This window comes from Opisthorchis viverrini, assembly GCF_000715545.1.
Source record: "Opisthorchis viverrini unplaced genomic scaffold opera_v5_214, whole genome shotgun sequence".
Classification (NCBI taxonomy): Eukaryota; Metazoa; Platyhelminthes; class Trematoda; order Opisthorchiida; family Opisthorchiidae; genus Opisthorchis; species Opisthorchis viverrini.
Genome location: NW_008751869.1, coordinates 719,808 through 738,406, shown reverse-complemented (window position 1 = coordinate 738,406; position 18,599 = coordinate 719,808). Strand labels below are relative to the sequence as shown.

At 43.0% G+C, this 18,599-nt stretch overlaps 2 protein-coding genes across 2 annotated transcripts in view; one reads left to right on the top strand and one right to left on the bottom strand.

The window, feature by feature from the left end:
* The window catches only part of T265_08345 (hypothetical protein), a gene marked incomplete at both ends in the record, with an annotated part of 51,358 nt that overhangs the window by 22,607 nt on the left and 10,152 nt on the right, over positions 1-18,599 (top strand). Inside the window, one exon of the mRNA XM_009174113.1 lies at positions 8,184-8,267. Coding sequence (XP_009172377.1) covers positions 8,212-8,267 — 56 coding nt within the window. The remainder of the gene's footprint in view (positions 1-8,183; positions 8,268-18,599) is intronic.
* Positions 2,166-9,393, bottom strand: T265_14541 (hypothetical protein; the record flags this gene model as incomplete). The annotated part of the gene is made up of 3 exons (XM_009174122.1): positions 2,166-2,486; positions 2,764-2,922; positions 9,223-9,393. Coding segments are annotated over 3 exons (651 nt in total), but the record flags the coding sequence as incomplete, so codon positions are not given.

Sequence of the window (18,599 nt, the reverse complement as noted above, 5' to 3'; positions counted from 1 at the left end):
GAGTGCGAGATATTGCTTTATAGTCACGGTAGTGATAGGCGATAGACAGAGTTGGGTTGATCGTTGTGTTTCATTTGGGTAGAGTAATGTCGACTTAAACTCGTCCTAAAAACAGCTGGTGTCGTCATCTTTTGATAGGCTTTTCTGGTTTGCCAGACCCACCACGTGGCAGTCGTCAACTTTACTTGCAGGCTTTTCAGGCAGTTCGTGTTATATCGTGTTGTATCGTGGGTGGCCGTCTATTGGTTACGCTTGCATTGAGCCTGCCAGACTACGCGGTAAGGGGAAGACAGAGACTCGAGACACGGTTGTATTGTCAGGACAAAACATACAGGGCTTCTGCACAAATATATAGGATGACTAAAGGGCCAAATATGGTCGTTCACTTGTTCGTTCTGTACAGCCAATCGCGGTGTTCCGGTTGTGAACCATTTCAGGCCCACTCCACTGGTCTTATGTCGCTAAGCCGTGTTTGGTGCGCTCCGCCAACGCACATGCTTTCTGGACATGTCGTACCGATGGTGACCTTGGAGATGCGTCACTCTCTGCACATGTACTTTTTCCATGTCTGGGGGCGTCCTGACACCAAGGCGGGTTGACATCGACCAGCTGCATTGGGCAATATCATGTCTGGTGGGAGAATTTCAATGTCTTAATCCTTCGAGGAAAAAGGGATTTTCTGTTTTGGTCGTTGGTTTGTTCACTAAGCCGTTTAGGCGTTCCATCACTAGCCGACATGACATTGTCGGTGCGTTGTGAATACTTCCAAAGTCAACGCAACTCAACACACACTTCCAACCCACTGATGATGTCCCCTCGACTGGTGGTCACACGTTTGCAACCACGCTGTTCAACTCAGCCAGCAGACCAACGGGCCATCATTCCTCCCCGAGCGTACAATTTTTTTGTATTTTTTTTAAAAAAGATTGTAAGCATGTGGTCAGGAGTTTAGATTTGATCGCTTTAAAGGAGTGATTAACGCCTAAGATCCAAAGACTGCTCCCTGTCTTGATTACTTGTGGACAGTTGTTCAACTTGAAGCAGGCTCATCTGAGTGGTACTCCCGCTGTCTAGGTGCAGTCGTTGGTCCACGCCAGACAAGGAAAACACTGGAATTGAATTTTGACCTTATTAGAGCCGTGCATACTCTCAGATTTTCAAAATGCGGCCTGGCTGTTTTACCATTGGCTCAAATGCACTCCCTGCAGCAAACGAGGTACAACTTTGAACACTGTTCAGCAAGTGTCGACTGTGAAGTGTATGAGAACTTCCTAGACCGGATTCCACAAATTTTTTAAAGCCAACAAGATTCTGTGCCCAATCAACGATTTTAAAACAGGTTACAAATGCGACTGGTTAGTCTCCTGACAGGTGGGTCAATCGAACAACGCAGTTAGGACAGATACTGTGTTGTTGGTCGAGCCTTCTGGTGAACCACTCCTAAAGGTCATGCGTAAACACGTTTCCCGTTTTATATGGACTCTTCCTCATGCGTGTGTTTGGTCGATAACACGAACAAAAACCCGGTCCTCCGAAAGTAAAATGCAATTAAAAAGACGTCTCAGAAGCGGTACACTTTCACATACTTTTTGGTTTTGTTCACACTTGCAGGAAAGACTTCTCAGAAACGGTACAATCTCACATACTTTTGGGTTTTGTTCAGACTTGCAATTCATGATCCTATTCACATCTATGTTGTGAAAAGGGTCTGCCAATGAGAGCAATACTTAGACCAACGAACTTATGAACCGGACATACCATGCCTTATTCCTGAATTCATATTGGTGTGCCATAAACTTAACTTAACTTAACCTTCCACTCAAGTGATTGGAGATTTTGCAGTCTTACATATCATGTAGAAAAGTTAGACTGCGCATAACGTGGAACGATATGAGATAGATTCCCATGTGACCACCGCGAAGAAGTATTGTCGGAACTCGACAGGAAGGCGGATTCATCATAGAGGCGTTTTTTTTGGAGGGACTGTCGTAATGTAAACCCTTCGAAAAGTGTATGAGACCCTCCTCATAGTCACAAATTCTGATAAAAATGTTTTGACGGTTATTCTTTACCAGTGGACCTAGTGGTGGTTGTAACCAAACAGGTTGTGACCAAAAAAACAACTTTTCTCGAATGAATGAAAGCAAAATCTGTGTAGAAGACGTTCAGCTGTAGGTTGTAACCAAACAGGTTGTGACCAAAAAACAGCTTTTCTCGAATGAATGAAAGCAAAATATGTGTATAAAACGTTCAGCTGTAGCATTCTCCCGGTACCTAACAGCCATGCCACCCCAAGGAAGCACGAGGGCTGGGATACTGCCAGGTTGTCCAAGCCTAGACAGGGAAACTTGAGAGGCAGAGGTCGGGTTCGAACCCCCAATCTTCTGGTCGGTAACTTCGCGTTCTAACCATCTGTGTGGAGTTGAAACAGTCAGGTTTAACAAACACTGATCACTCTTACAATGTATGTTACAAACAAAACAGGTCTTCAGTAAGACACGGATTAATTAATCCCCAAGTAGCCGTAAATCAGACTGTTTCCCCACCTTTTTAGTTGTTTTGTGCAGAATGAGATTCTCTGCAATCTGTACTTCTGAATAGAAGACTTGGTTTTGAATGTAGCACTCAAAACTTTCCACTAAACAAATGAATATTTTGCTGTAAGGAAGCCTTGGTCATCAATTACAAACTAAACTTTGATTTGTCAGTCCCCCAGGTGATTCATATTCACGCTTTATTGTTTTCGTTTTCCCTTTTACTAACCTCTAAAAGCCCGACCGCAAAGCAAATGTTGCCAATTTTTCCAACTGACAGCTGATCTTTTCCGATCACGACCAGAGTGCACTGACATTTTATGCGTATATTTGCATAGGAGTTTATATCTGCACTGTGTTTACCCAGATTGGTTGACGTCAGTTTGGCCTGGAGAAAAAATGCAGTTTTGTGGAAGACCGGTAGACGAGTTCACCGGGACATTGCAGACAATGTTGATACGTGCACTTGTGAGAGCTGAATGAACCGCATGCCACCTGGAATGTATCCATTCATAAAAATTCTTCTTGTTGTGTTCTAGTAACATGGAAGCTGAAACTTGTGGAAGTCTCTTTCAGTGGAACATGGAGGCTACTTCACTCTAGAAATAAAAAAATGCGCACTGAAATGAAATTTCCCAGTTCTGTGAGAACATAGAGAATAACTGGAGGTTTTTGTAATGCGAAGGTTTCGTTGTCGCGTAGATGCTTCTATGCAGGTAATCAATACGAGCTTGAGATAGCTCCGATGTTATGGTGCGAACTTGCTAGCCGGAAGGTCCGTGGTTCGAGCCCAGCTCCAGAATCTTGACTGCTTCTGTCTGGGATTCGCTTACCCGGTGGTATCTAAGCCATTGAATTTACTTCAGATGGCACGACACCTAAGCATTACGGATGAAACTTCACTGTGTAACATTAGTCCGTACACATGCGACAATTTTTTTACCGTTATGGTACACTCATATAAATGATATCAGTATAAAACAAGTTTATACGTTCCGCAGATGTACGAACGTATGTTCTAACCAGTGATATCATTAGTGGTAGAAGATATAAGGTAGTATCTACTGTACCACACGAGTCAATTACCAAGGGACACTGAGGCTGCACGAAGCGAAGGGTTGTGGTGCATCAACTGTGTATTTTTCCTGATAAGTTGATGTCAGACAAGGAGTAGGAACGAAAAGTTCCCATTATTTATGGTGCATTCTATCGTTACATCCCGGAGTATTGATCAGTCATGCGAATGCACGGATGAATTTGGGTTATGTATGCTTCTGTTGTACGAATTTTTGTTCCAGCGAATTCAACCAGATTCAATTTACTCATTTACCGGGGGATTAGCGTTGTTTTAAGAACCTAGTGGAACAGGGATAGGATTCTTTTTGATATCCCCAAAGTATTAGGGTGACACTTTTGAGTCCCGGATCTAAGAATTTAACGCGAATCGTCTCTCATTCCAGTTTGAAATCTCCCTTTTAGTAGGTAAGCAGAAGGAGTAATCGAGAGAAACCTGTTCAGATGAGCAACCTACTTGAAGTGAGCTTAACACATAACTCAGTGGTGAAGGCACGAGCTTCCTGACCGTAAGGTCCGTGGTTCGAAATGAATTCTAGATCTAGAGTGCTTGCGTCTAGGTTCTGGCAGTATCCCGACCCTTGTGCTTCTCTTACGCAACATGACAGCTGGGCATGTCAACTTTGCCAAACGTGGGCACGAATGTGTGATCTCTTGTTTTCCTAACTCATCGATGAAAGACATCAATGACGGTGTTTGTACTTCGTGGAGTCAAGTGTTTCTTATGCAGCATAAAATGTCGAAATAACAGAAAGTTCACTCATTGTATCCAGCAAAATCTGTCCACTTTTTGGAGGTACATTTGTCAGAACTTGTGAACCATGATTAACCCAGGCACAATGGAGCCATTTTTCTTCTACAACGATGGCTTCATACCGATTGTGAAAACAATTTCTTCGGGTTATATAATTGCTGTTTGTTTCATGTTGACTGTCTGGCTGGATTGCACAAAAGTAACGGCAGCTTCCAGAAATAGGCCTCGTTGCGCAAATGACCATTTCACATCGTTTTCAGAGTACTTCATTTACCCACCCCATTTATTAAACACTTGATCAAGATTGAAAGCATACAGATTGTCCCGTGTACTTCAGCGTCTGTGCTCACTGATTCCTGTGCTCACGGATTCATGTCTGAGTAATATTCACGATATCACACCAGTTGGTCACGTTGCATCATAATCTGTTGACTGACTTCTCGAGTGACGATTAATCAGAAGGAGGTTTCACCCATGCTAAAAAGCCGACAAGCACCGCACAGCTGTTGTGCTCTCATCAGCAGAGCCCGTCTCACGAAACTCAGACCTTCAGGCCACGAGTCGAACACTTAACGGCTTAGCTCCGAGTGGCTGATTAGCAAAGTGATTAACACTCACTTAGACAGGACATAACGCCGCTTATCGTTCAGTAACGGAAACCACATCTCCTTGAGTGACGACTCTTCAGATCAGGTTTCTTTCTACCCAAAGAGTGAATGTACGACAGTGAGCACAGCTCCGCACCGAACTTGGTTCTGATTGCGGATAGCACCGACATCTTGATTACACCGAGTAGTACATCATCATTTTGCTGTTTCAATTCATTCTTCAGGGCTTTGATCATACTCGGATCAACCTGTTGTCATCGGATCACTTTCGCAGGATGTTTCTAATCTGGCGACGTCACTTCTCTAAGCAAAATACATCATCTTCATTTTCCTAAGCGCCGACAGTACGGGTGATTTAACGCCGTGTCAATTTACCTAAATAAGACCTTATGATGGAAACAAGAAAACGAAAAAGGGAGTGGAACGGTACAGCTAAGACTAGCCTAACACAAATATCTGAGTTTATCTGCATTAGCCTCTCTATAAAGCGAATTCTCCGATAAAAGGTTTGCTTGTCCGGGTCAAAAACCCATGCCCTCCGGGTTAGGTGGGCGGCATTCAAAAGTGAGTAATGACCAACAAATCAGGCGAACGGTGAAATCATTTGAATGGACAGTTTGCGTCAAGACCTTGCTTTACACCAAATTTTATGATATGGGGTGAACTCATAGCAGCTGCATGCGATTGGTTCCCCTTTTTGTGCAAACACTACCCAAGATCCATCGCTAACTCTTAAGGGCCTGATAAATCCATCAACAGTGGCAAAAAGAGCAGAATGAAATGCTCTGGACAGAGCTTGTGGTCCCCATGTTATGTCATTCGTGTTGCTAAAATTTCGTGCAGATCTCCTCAGAATCCCCCCTCCAGCTCTCTGGAGTGTACTACACCAGACAAGCACATCATATTTTTGGACGATATTCAAGGTCAATCCTCTGAGTTAAAAGAAAGCATTGAAGTATCGATCAGTTACTTGCATATGCGTACACTTATACTGAGGATCCCAGTCAGTTTACTAGAGATACGTACTATCTTCCATCATGCGCATAAGCTTTAAGGTAAAAAAAACCCAACCGAATTGCTTTACAAGACAAAAATCGATTGCCCCAGCCTCCGGGGACTACCCTCACATGATGGACACAAATATGGCGGAGCCAGTGATGACCTGCAGACTCACTTTGAGCAACTACCCCATACTACTTAATTCGAAATACGTACCAATGTGTTCACAAGATTTCACGGTCCATACGGTCGCATTTCTCCTGTATGCGGACCTTTCAGAAACATTATTCCATCGTTACTTGATTATACGAATGCTATTAACAATGCCAAGATCGTTTAGATACTATGGCATACCGTACGAGGAATTAGAGCTTGAGGCTTGGCAACTGGTTCGAATGTTTGGGAAACGAACTTTATCACCGAGCCAGATAGACGTTTTACTAGGCAGTATTCCTCCCTCATTCCTTCGTCTCTTGTAACTTGCACGACCCACCTGTTCCTACGTTCGAATGTTTGGGAAACGAACTTTATCACCAAGCCAGATAGACGTTTTACTAGGCAGTATCCCTTCCTCATTCCTTTGTGTCTTGTAACTTGCACGATCCACCTGTTCCTATCAAAATTCCACATGAATGGGTGGCCCAAATCGAATAAAATTGTTAGGTATTCCAGAACAGCCTAAGTATTCTCTTATCTTTCACGGCACCAAAGTGTCATTTTCCCGCATCCACCCATGACTGCGTGCCATCACTGACGGTCAAAATAACGCCTTCAACGATCCATCGAAACGAAGTCAATCGATTTTCCCCGACCACGAGCCTCATCCGGTTGGCTCACTCTCAAAATGTTCTTATCAAAGTTCCCATCTATTTGTCTAACATTCGTTTACGAGTTTTCACTTCGCTAGATTTAGTGCTCCAACCACTGGATCATTTGGTCAAAACCAGGTTCATCCATCTTCATCTCAGATCAGCTTGACTTCCTGCAAACAGAAAGGTGTAAAATTTGGCCTAAGAGAACTACCTGATTCCCGACGTGGGTGGCTATCTTATCCGGACCTCACGCACTAAGTGACATTCTTAACGCGCTCTGTCGCTCAAGATTTTCCATTTGCGCTTCAAATCTCAGATCAGCTTGACTTCCTGCAAACAGTAAGGTGGAAAATTTGGTCTACCTGATTCCCAACGTGGCTGGCTATCTTATCCGGACCTCACGCACCAAGTGACATTCTTAACGCGCTCTGTCCCTCAAGATTTTCCATTTGCGTTTCAAGTTTCCGACTTTACCGAATTTATGCCAAATGTGATGCACCCACTTCGAGTTTGTATGCCACGAAGGGATCGCTTTCTGGATCCGAAACTGATGTTCAATAGCATTCACGTCAACTGGCGAAAGAGCCTAACTCATTCAAGTTCTAACCATCACTTTGGTCGGCGGAAGACTGTGTTCCGAACACGTATATTCATCAGCCGTAAGCTAGCGCAACTGATTTGAAGCGACTCATTTCAGCCCGGCCAAACGCCAAAATCCAGTTCCTGAATATATATATGTGTGGTTTGCTGAATCCACTGGCTTTCTGCCAAGTGCGACGAGATTCCTGATTATGAATCCGCTTTTTGTAAATTATTGTCAGACCGCAGAATTCTCAAGGTTATGATTGTATATTTAAAGGCAATCTTTTGATCGTTTTCGGCCACTTTCTCCCAAAGTCAAGGCGGGACTAATGAACCAGTTGTGGAATATATTTGTCATATTTGTCATGAGGGTCAAACACGACCTTTTTACCTCTTGTAGTTGTAAATGTCATCTGAATACTGACCAACGCTCAGATGAAACTGGGAACTTGGGGGTTAAAAACTGCACAGTGTGAAAAAGAAGCTTATGCTGCCTCAAAGAATGTGGACCAACTGACCGCGTAGTTCGGTGGTTGATTCTATCCTGCGCTTTTTGGAATAAAAAGCAGTCGAACCCGATGTGGACAGGAAAATCACCTTCATGAATGTAACCAGGCCTAAGAGAGTTGTCTCAAAGAATATTGGCAGAACACAGTACCATATTCCGAAAGCTTTATTCACAGTAGACCAAAGGTCTTACTGTATTAGGGGATATGTTTGCGTTATCACTCTACAAGCTACTTAATCGTATATATACATATATTATATGTGTATATATGTGCCTCGTAACCCAAATCATTTTTTCTTTTCCCATCCACAGGCTTTACCGTAATCAGTTCGTCTCCGCAATGAACAAATTCAAGGCGATGGAGAAGGCCAATAATCCTGAAGGTGCAAAACCTAAGTAAGCCGCTGACAAGAGTGTGCGCTTGTAGTTGTTTTTCAGTCCATCTAGCCTTATGGTACGCATGTGTGCCTAGTAATCAACAGCTGTTTGGTTTCGGGGCACGAACATTTTCCACAAACAGTCCCGGGTGTTCAGTTTTAAGTGCGTTTGAACAGCAGTGTTTCAGCGAATGTCATTTTGTCACTGTCTGCCGGCATTTGCTGCTTTCAGTAAGTTGACGAAAATGCGTGGAGTATTGATTCAGTTGGATAAATTGATTGGCGTATCTCTTTCTAGGGTCTGGTCTGACGTTAGCGCTCCTCTAAAGTCGCCTGCCAGTCAGAGTTGGGTCAAGTAGCTCCACTCTCCTGCAAGTAGCAAATGTGAGACTGATCAACCCCGCAAGAGAACGTAACTATCAGCTGATGTCCTATGTAGACGTACACGTGACTCATCCGTTTACATCTGCTATTCTAGATCGCTCACCAATCGATTAACTGGCCATTTAAATTAGTTAATGAAATTAGTACAGTTGATGTTGGTAGAAAGTGGAATAAGTGGATAAATGAAGAGGAGGTATCTAGGACAATGAAACTCAGACGTTTCCTGCGTAGTGTTTCCTTTTGTGGGTGCTAACGGTTCAGAATGCGATGAAAACTAATACATTGTCAATTGAAACATACTCTGCACACCACAAACCCCCAGATCATAAGAAGGCCCTGGAAACTCGCGGCTTGTTTTAGTTTGCATGCAGCCAACTGTTTAGCCCAGTCAGGCTCACAAATTTGACATCAAAAAAGGCTCATTAGCACATGAATCGAAGTGAAATTCCGTGTACGTAGTTGCCACGATCACCTATACTGGCCCTCGTTAAAATAATTAACGGCAACTGGACATGCAAAGTGGGTCGATCAGCAAACTAAAGGAAAAGTGAGCATCTTGCACCCAAGCTACCAATATTCCAACACATTACCAGCATTACGAATATGTGTACCGCAACATCTCGTACATCGCAGCAACTGAAACATGAGGCGGCCTGGTGCAACAAATTCAGTTGCCTGGAAACATCACAAACGAGAGATTCAGCTGGCTTCCAGCTGAGTCTCTCACAAAACCAAATTTGTTTGCAAACGAGTGTACTTCGCTAAGGAGTGTATTCACATCATTGCCTAGTCTATCTTACCAATTGGCACAGAATGGAATTCCAGCTAATTCCTAGCTTATTTATAACGTAAATATCACGGCCTCGTCGGCTCCTTTGCGGAAAAGATTTTTGTTACAATTGGTACTGTGGCCAGCCGACGTTAGATGAGGTTCATGGTTCGAATTGACTCGTGTTTCCTGTCATTTCTAAGAATGTAGAGAAAGCCATCAAACCTGACTCTATGTATACAGAAGTTTCCTGCTCAATGTTATCAAGGCTCCAGAGTGACCGGGTTGTCATCGGGATTGCAGTAAACCTGAGAACCTCTGAAATATTCTGGTATGCCAAATGCACCACGATCATAGAATCTTGGGTCTCAGGATTGATTAAGCGAACGCTATAGAATGAGGTTTGACAAGGGCATTCCGAACATTCCTTAGTATGTCGTCCTAACATCTCTTGACAGATTTCTAACATTATTTGGCCCAAAATACTTGTCACGTTAATTTCTCACCTGCTCCCCCGCATGAGTTGATTACCTGGGATTATTTGAATCCCAGGTTTTGCTCAACATCCTAGGATCATGGAGATTGTAGAATGCAAGACTAGGCCCATAATTTTTTCATGAACTTTTAGGTCCAGCTAATACATGGTATCTTCAGTTTTCAAGATCACTCTGAATAGTCTGAAAACATCAAGATGATGCGTTTGCTCGGCGGTCCAAATAACGTCCGTTAACGTCGTTTCTAGTCTCTTGCTCTTCTTGGTTTCATCTTTCGAAGCATTTTCTTGAAATGTTCGCTCATATCTAAAGACAATCCGTCACATTATTATTAATCAATATCAAAAATTGATAACTGTTCACAATATATTGATTGTAGCATCATCGAGTTTTCATCACAAGAATTGCAGTCACATTATATCTTAGGCCCACTTGGTTTCATTGTCACAATAACGATAGCGCGCACTGCAACCTTCACTTGCTTTTCTGGCAAATCTACCCCAATTAGACGTGCCGAGGGCAGAAAAAGAGCGCACCTTGAATTTAGCTTGAATTCAAAGATTGCTTGCTTTTGTCCGGTCTCAAAACGTTTGATTACAAGTGAGCGAGTGATTCAGCTGGATTTCAGGTGTCTTCTGTAAAACCAAATTGGTGTGCAAATGAGTGCATCTTACCTGCCTTTCGACACTGTTGATTAGCTGAACTCCACTGACACTTAAGAGCTGTCTACCGGTCAACTGGTCTTTCTGCTCCCTTCCTTCTGACGTAATAACCCTACCTCGGAAAAAGAAAACGAGAAGTGGGTCTTCGGATGTAGTTTGTAATCGATGAAGCATAATCGGTGAAGAACATAAACTATGAGTAAGCGGAAAAATAAGCCACAGTCGCCTTTGATTCCAAGGAGTTTCAGTTTCCGGATTTTTTCTGAAACGCAGACCTCCAATGACCTTTGACATGTATCAAGAAGGTCAGCTTCCTGAAAGCAACCTCTGAGTCCCCGAAATCTACCGAGACTCTCAGCTCCGCTAGCTGTTGACCAGACAGACAACGCCCCCTCAATATGTAGTGCTTCACAGCCTGGTATCAAACCCAGGCAGGGAGAGTCAGCGTTGACGAAGGTCAGACAACACCCCCCGCAATATGCGGCGCGTAGGAGCCTCGTACCAAGGTCAGAACGCGTGCGTCAGCATTGGACCAATATCAGACAATGTCCCTCCAATAAATAGCTTGAAACCGATGTACTTTTACACTCGCACTCACTCACACTCTCGCGCTTGCTTATTCGGAATATAGCTGTTGTGTCCCCTTCTGTGAGTCTTTTTTGGGGCACCAAGGCACTACAGCGGGTCAGCAGCAGATAGGCTAGATTGGCGAATCAACGGATATAACAACATGCTATTTGGTGGCCCATTCAGAGACTAAATCAATACACATGGCTTGGATTCTCGATCGATTCCTTCCGTCACGTAAGGCAAACGATCAAGAAAGCTTAGTGTATTAGACGTCAGTTCTCTCCTTAAACATGACTGAGACCCAGTTCTTTATTTCGTCTGGGGTCTATTCTCAATGGAAACTATTTCTTCCGTATCTTGCGTGCACATTTTATGCCATAACCCTCCCTGTCTCCTTTAATTTCTTAAACTGGTATGTCGATTCCTGTTATCTTTCCTTTTATAGTAGGCCTTTTAGGTACGTTCCATATTTTGATGTTACAACGCTGTTTTCTTTTATTTTTCTCAATTTTACCTCAAATGGTTCAAAGAGTTTGGGAAGCGTCTGCCGTAGTCCAACAGGCTGCAAGTTTGTACCCTCCGTTTGGAAGCATTCTCTCTCCCAGGTCATTTCTTGTACTCAGTGGGCTCCATTTGGGGAAGATGCTAAAGTTGGTGGTGAATTTTCCAAAACGACACCTCAGAAATTTCCTCCTGATGTGTAAAAAGAACCCCTTGATAGGATAATCTATCTGAGTATTCTACTAACTACGGCTCGTCAAGTCTCAATTCTGCCCCGTCGCTCTGTGATATTATTAGAATAAGACGATCACAAATTTCAAACTTTTGGAAACCACAAGGGAAAACAGTGCTGGCTAGAATTTTTCTGGAATTCACTGTACCGTCATGACGTCATGGATTATTCCGTCTTTAGGTGAGTATCATCCAGGTGTGTTGTTTAGGAATAACGCAAAAATGCAGCTATTTTGTAACACGGCCACATTCTTTTTTGAAGCTCAAGACTTCTATAATTACAGACCTCTCTCCGAAACGCGCACCCCGGTGGAACATTAAATTCCATTTCGCATGAACACTTCTATGGTTGGTATTCATCGGTTTCGATTAGAACTCGTTCCGTATAAATATCCAGTTGGTACTAGAATGCCATCTCTTAAGAAAGGTACCACGAGACAGCATAAACCAGCGTTTATTGATCCTGACAGATACGGCTGTGCCACGCAGCCAATGGTGGTCTTGTATCAAGGTCATCTCCCGCACTGCGTAGATCTCAAGCTCTGCCTACCGGACAAGCGGACTGTTCGAAGTCAATCAACAGACTGGACCATCCCTTCCCTTAGCTCCCAAGTGAACCAAGCTGTAGCAGTTGGAAACACTACACCTCGGTACACAATTGACGAACAGAAAAAATGAACCGAGTTAAACTGCCCCCTCAACATTGCAATCTAGCTAATTTATTATTTTCAAATACGATCGTTATCTTATTCTGATGCCCTCAAGTGCGTTAAACGGCCTAATCAAACGCTTGTGATGCTCAGTCAGAAATGAACTTTACGTTCAAAATTTTGAAGACAAACTGTCATTAAGTCAGTCAATGCTGCATATCACATAAATTTATTGATTGCTAGCGCTGAGTAGCACTCACTTATGCTACTGTTCTGAACATTGAGCGAACTCTGCCAATTTATGTTAATCCGGTGCGAAAAATTACAAAGCAATAACTATTCTCTGGATATTTATACACAGAAGCCTTTCTCGCACTCAGTGACCTCAGTTTGAACCTACAGAACGCATTCGGACAATCGATTTTGGGCCATTTCATTATTCCAGTGGTATCTCCTTGTATTTTCCAGCTCGAGATAAGTTAGGTCTAGGTAGCCTGACAGACCCTCAATCACCACGTTTCCTTCAGGAGACATGGTAGCCCAGCCCTGGGAGGGTATTATTCACTTGTCTCGGTCGATCGCACCAACATGCGGCAAAGGTTTGTTGCTGTCGAATGGTCAAGATAAGGAAAGGTCAAACAGGAATCCTTCTCGGTACAATACTGTCAGATAATTTGAGTGGCTAGCGTAGGCGAAACTGGGTTATTGTATTAACGTCTCCAGGAGCTCATTCCTACAAAACAAAGGCAAAGTTTTAAGCGGGAAGTGGTGGGTTTGGGAGGGGGGTTGCATGCAGAGGAGTGGTTTGGAATACAAGACATTGGAGAATAGTGAAAATACGTGCTGAGGACATTGAAACATGTTCGCTTTACCGACTTTTCCACTTGAAAATTAAGAGAAAACTTGACACAGCCATTGAGAAGTCGAATACAGATTCAACTTCTAGTGGGCCACAAAAATAACACTGGGGAGCAGTAGAATACCGTGGGCATGCTGGTGGCAAAAAAATGGAATGAGCGTGGTAGTTAACCCTGCGAACATCGTATCACAGGTTCGAAAAACAAATTTGCCATGTAATTTTGCCACGACAGACCATATAAGGGCTTCTTTCTGATGTAGTCACTGCTCTTTGTCTTGCCAGGAAACAATCGTTGGTTTTTTTTGTGTGTGGGGGTGGGGGTAGTGATCACAACTCCTGCGGATGTTTACAAGTCAAACGGTTACCACAATCGTCATGGATTCTTATGGATTCAGGGCTGCTTTGCAGTCCAGATAAAATAGCACATCTATCACATTGAAACTCCGTTTTAACCACCTTTAGAAATCAGGCCCAGAGTGTGTTCGCACACTGCGGTGGACTAGTTCCATTCAAACTCCCGGCATACTTGATTATTCGGAGAACTTTGCGCGGTAAACAAGAATCCCACGAGCTTTAATTACACTGGTTTATGACCAGAAAAGTGTGAGTTGATATTAAACACACGGTCTTCTTTGCTTATTCGGACTTACCTGTCACTCGCGTTGACGAAGCAAGTTTTCGGGAGTTAGGAGACGCCGTAATCGGAATTCAGCCATCCCAGTAAGGTCTAACGTGCTTCCAAACGATTCAAAATTTTCAGTAGTTATCTCAATAAGATTTTACAAACTTCCAAGCGTTTTTTCCAAGCCGGGAGTGTATTATTTGTTATTATTGATTTTTTGAAACGAATTAGTCATCGGAGTTCCAGTACTTCTTCAGTTTTGGGAGATAACTGACAATGACATCTGTGTACTTCACGCAAGTTGCCGCACCAATCAGGGTGTTTCCTCCATGTACAGCCAACCACGGAATGAAACACGAAGAAAGATATCAGCTTATGAATGTGTACTTTAATAATATTATACAGTGAGAAAGATAACAACGAGTGACCTATTCACATATGTATATTGAACCGCATAGTTTCATATGGCAATCGTAGCCATGGGACTAACAGCAACCGTCGTAAATGGAAACCATAAAGTTCGCACTGCCGCCGAATAACTCGGGACTTTGGCATCCTCCGAATCATTTAAACGTGTTCAGCACAGCCACCTTCAACAAAGGGACCCAAGCTATTTCTCGGGTTTTGATTTCTCTTCGGGATGTAACTTGACGCATGTAAACCAATGACAAAAGAAACGAGTCTGTGGTTGTCATCTCTTGGGTTTTTGACCAATTTTGCGAAAATAAGAAGGATGTTTAGTGATTATCTTGGTAGATGGTGATATCTGAAAGAAACTGTTTCAATAGATCAATATTACCAATTTACATTTCGTTCTGTCAGTGGGGCCAGTTTAGACCGAAGAGTTGTGAATCCCGGTACAGCTGCTTCACCCTTGAGGGCAATCATAAACAGTGCGCATTCCGCAAAAGCTCGGAGAGTTTCGCCTCCACGGCCTTCTGATTTGTAGGTTGAACAACTGGAGTGGTTGGTTAGCATTAAGATTAACTCACGCTTAGACGGGATAAAGTTACTCATCTTAAAATCGAAGTAACCAAATTACGATGAGTCCTCGATCGACGAATTCTCAAACGCAAGTTCCGCTCATCTTGGGGAAGTATTCTCCCTCCGAGCCACATAGATCCATCATATTGTGACGAGGTTTTGTAATTTTCGGATAGGAGTTTCGTCCTATCATCTACGTCAGTGTCGTTTTGATTAATCCAGTCGGTATGAACATTGACATTCAAAAAGTGGACTCAGTGATGGTTATAATCGACACTTAGGGCAGCATAGTGGGGAGTACCATGAAATTGGTCTCACACTAGCTTCCGTATGACTGATTGTATGATTTTCACTGGATGCCAAGAGTGCTGAATTTAAATTTCGTTAGTATTTACTGTTCTTGCACGGAATTCCGGCAACTTCAGTGCGTCGATTGGTTATTGCTCATGTAGCTGCTAATCTGTTCAGCGAATGTGACAATGAACTTGCAGACGTTTTGTTTCTAATCAAGGAGACATTGGGTGGATACTTCCACCTTACCTGCTTGCATCTATACAGCTTCTGATGAATATATGTTACCATTTGACGTGATTGGCGGATTAAGGGGCGGCTTTGCATAAGTCTACCGGTCCGTTCGTGATTTGTGTTGCGTTGTGGTATCGCATTAACCACTGACGTCAAGAGATTGCAGATACACTTCGAAAGCTATACACATTCATGCGTGCACACAGCTTGTAATTTATCTTTTGGTGGCGACATATTTGCAAGTTAATTGCCAAGTTCGGTTATGTGATGCATATCTAATCAGTGCGCTGCTCAAGCACATCATCCTAGGACCGAAATACTCAATGGTCTATCTTATTTAAAGTCCACAAAAGCCTAGAAAAGATCAGTTTTTACTTGGGCTATCTTCCCAACTCTTCTTTCTTCCTAAGTTTGAAGTAAATAAACCAGCCTTCGCCCCCAAATAGACTCTTGTATCTGTCTTTACGATGGATGGAGGTCATGGCCCCACAGTTTCTGTGATCTCATACTCACAACCACTCGTTTTGTCCATCACGAGCGAGGCGTTCAACACTGACCTCGGATCACTGTCATGCAGTCCATGATTTGAGTGTCACGAGAGATGCGCCTCAGGCAAGTGGGTAGCATTTACCATAGGCTGTGACGTCAAAAGCTAGATCGTACCGGCGCAACTTGATTCCTCGACAGGTTGAGACTACCCTTAAACTCATCAGTTGCAACGCACAGGAGATCTTTACCGGGTGAATATCTGAACCGTTGTCGTCGTATACATTAATTTATTATCTCGTTTTTTTTACATTATTAATTAGCTTGGTGTATATCAGATGGGATAGACAACCGGAAAGGGAAACCCATGGTCTTTGCGTATAGTTTTAGGCCTCACCGTAAATTGGTAGATAGAAAAATCGATCCTACACAAACACTGTTATCCGTCAGTAATCGATACCCGTGCATCTTTTCACTATCTAATCAAAGTGAGCCACCGACAGTCCACTCTCGAGAGACTCGGTGAGTTTACCGCCAATTATATTATTAATGTTGGGCCTGTTTGGGTGCATGATGTGAAATGTGATTTTGTTCCGAAAACATTCAACATCATTTTCAGGATGAAGGTTGACAAAGTTAGAACAGCGTCTCCATCACATTTAGAGTCCGTTATTATGAAATCCATTGGTGAATACTCATGGGTTTTTGGACCGTTTTAAAAGTGAAAAATAGGTGATGGATTTCGGACATTTGTTGACCCCAGTTTTCGCGTACACGTTGCATTAAATACCAACTCTGTTTACCACATGAACATTTACCGCTCGCGAAATAGGAACGGATTTGACTGGCGTGTATTGTCTAGTCAAACAGCCAGACACAGCGTTCAGAGTGAGGCCATACCCCAATTTGTTGGGGGCTAAACAAAGACCACCAGTCCATTTATCTTATTCACGAAACAAAAAAAACTGGACGACCTACAGATTGTTCACTTTTACATTATTTTAGCATGGTTTCCGAGATTGTTTCAGTGTTCAAAAGGTCAGTGCGATAGTACTCGAATTTTGATTTCACTTTGAACTGTCATGTGAATGAAGTTCATGAAACTTATATATCCATGCCCGTAGAAATTGTACACAGTAAAAAATACATGTAAAACAGAAAAAAATTTCATTTCAACTTTTTTGAAATTTCCAACCCAAATCTACCTGATGCGAATCAAACTGATTGCCTTCGATTCGGTTGCACCTCCCATTCAGCGTTGGGCTCCAGTGTACTTTAGTTATCAGCTTGTCGCGGCGCGGTCTTTTCGGATGCCTTTGTCAAAACCATGCCAGTTTTAGCTGGATCGAGTTTGGAAAATAAATTGGTCTCCCACTCGTGAAAAGTCGATAGACTGTCTGTATGGCCTTTGTGATCACGGAGATCAGATTGGTCGCTACAACTTGAAGGTTTGCGGTGGTAACAGCCCTGGACAAAGTCGATCAGACACAGCACATAAAACTTTAAAAGATTGCGGTCCATTGGTAACCGCAGATGAAAAGATCTGAAGGCTTTTTGCACAGAATGTCACCGGGAATTAAAAATCAATAATATTCAGTGGAGATTTTGAATAACCTTCAAAGCCTGCCCAGTCTGAATTCGATGAGAAACGCGTAGAAAGAGTCACCAACGAAAAATGAATCTAGAATTTGGCTATCAAAAAGAACTAGCCTTTGAGCTGGAAAATATCATAGACCAGAGCTCCAGCTTGGATTCACCCAAATCGCTAGGTACAACCAAGTTGTGTGCAAACGAGTATAGTTTGCACTGCTCACCTAAATCCGTAGTTCTATCTGTCCCGTCAGATAACTGCACTTTGTTGTGCATTCTGTTCTGTTCTATTCATCATTCCGAATCACCATCCTTTTCTCCATTCACACAAATGAAATTTCAGTAACTTGATTTTTCTCTATCACGTAATGGATATCACCTACGGCCCACAGTTAAGCAACAGTTACCCGCTGATGGAAAAAGAGTGTAAACCGTGGAGTAGCATCCAAACAGAGAGTGATTACATTGTCCAGAGTTTTTGGTTGAAACACCAGGGTTCCGATTCATGTTTCCAAGCCTAACTACACTGAATGCATTGGGGAATTCCTTAACCATTAGGGTCAAGGTTACTTGTAATTTGTGTGGGCCTCCTGGGTACACTACCTTTGTGCGGAAGAGAAGATGAAACATTTTTACACAATGATTGAGGCCATGAACATCAGGTCACGTGATGCGGTAATCTGTTGATTTCATTTTCATTGGTAGGCGGGTTAATAGTTCACAGATAGATCACAAAATATGTATGCAATGTGGTCCGCTAGAATGGCAGATACACACAGACGGCCTTCAAGCCAAAAACAGCCAAGACGTCGGTTACCGGACACATTTCTTCAGGCTGGTCGAGATGCTGTGAAACTCGTTCAGTTTCTTGGAGATCACTTATCCTCGGATATTTAAGTGTGATGTTTGTATTCCTCAGTTCGAAAACCCTCTGTTATTGTTTTTAGCCTAAACGAGAGAGACACGTTTCATAATGTGCAGTGTACTTGGAATTCGCCTTTCCAAGGGGGGGGGGAAAAAAGGC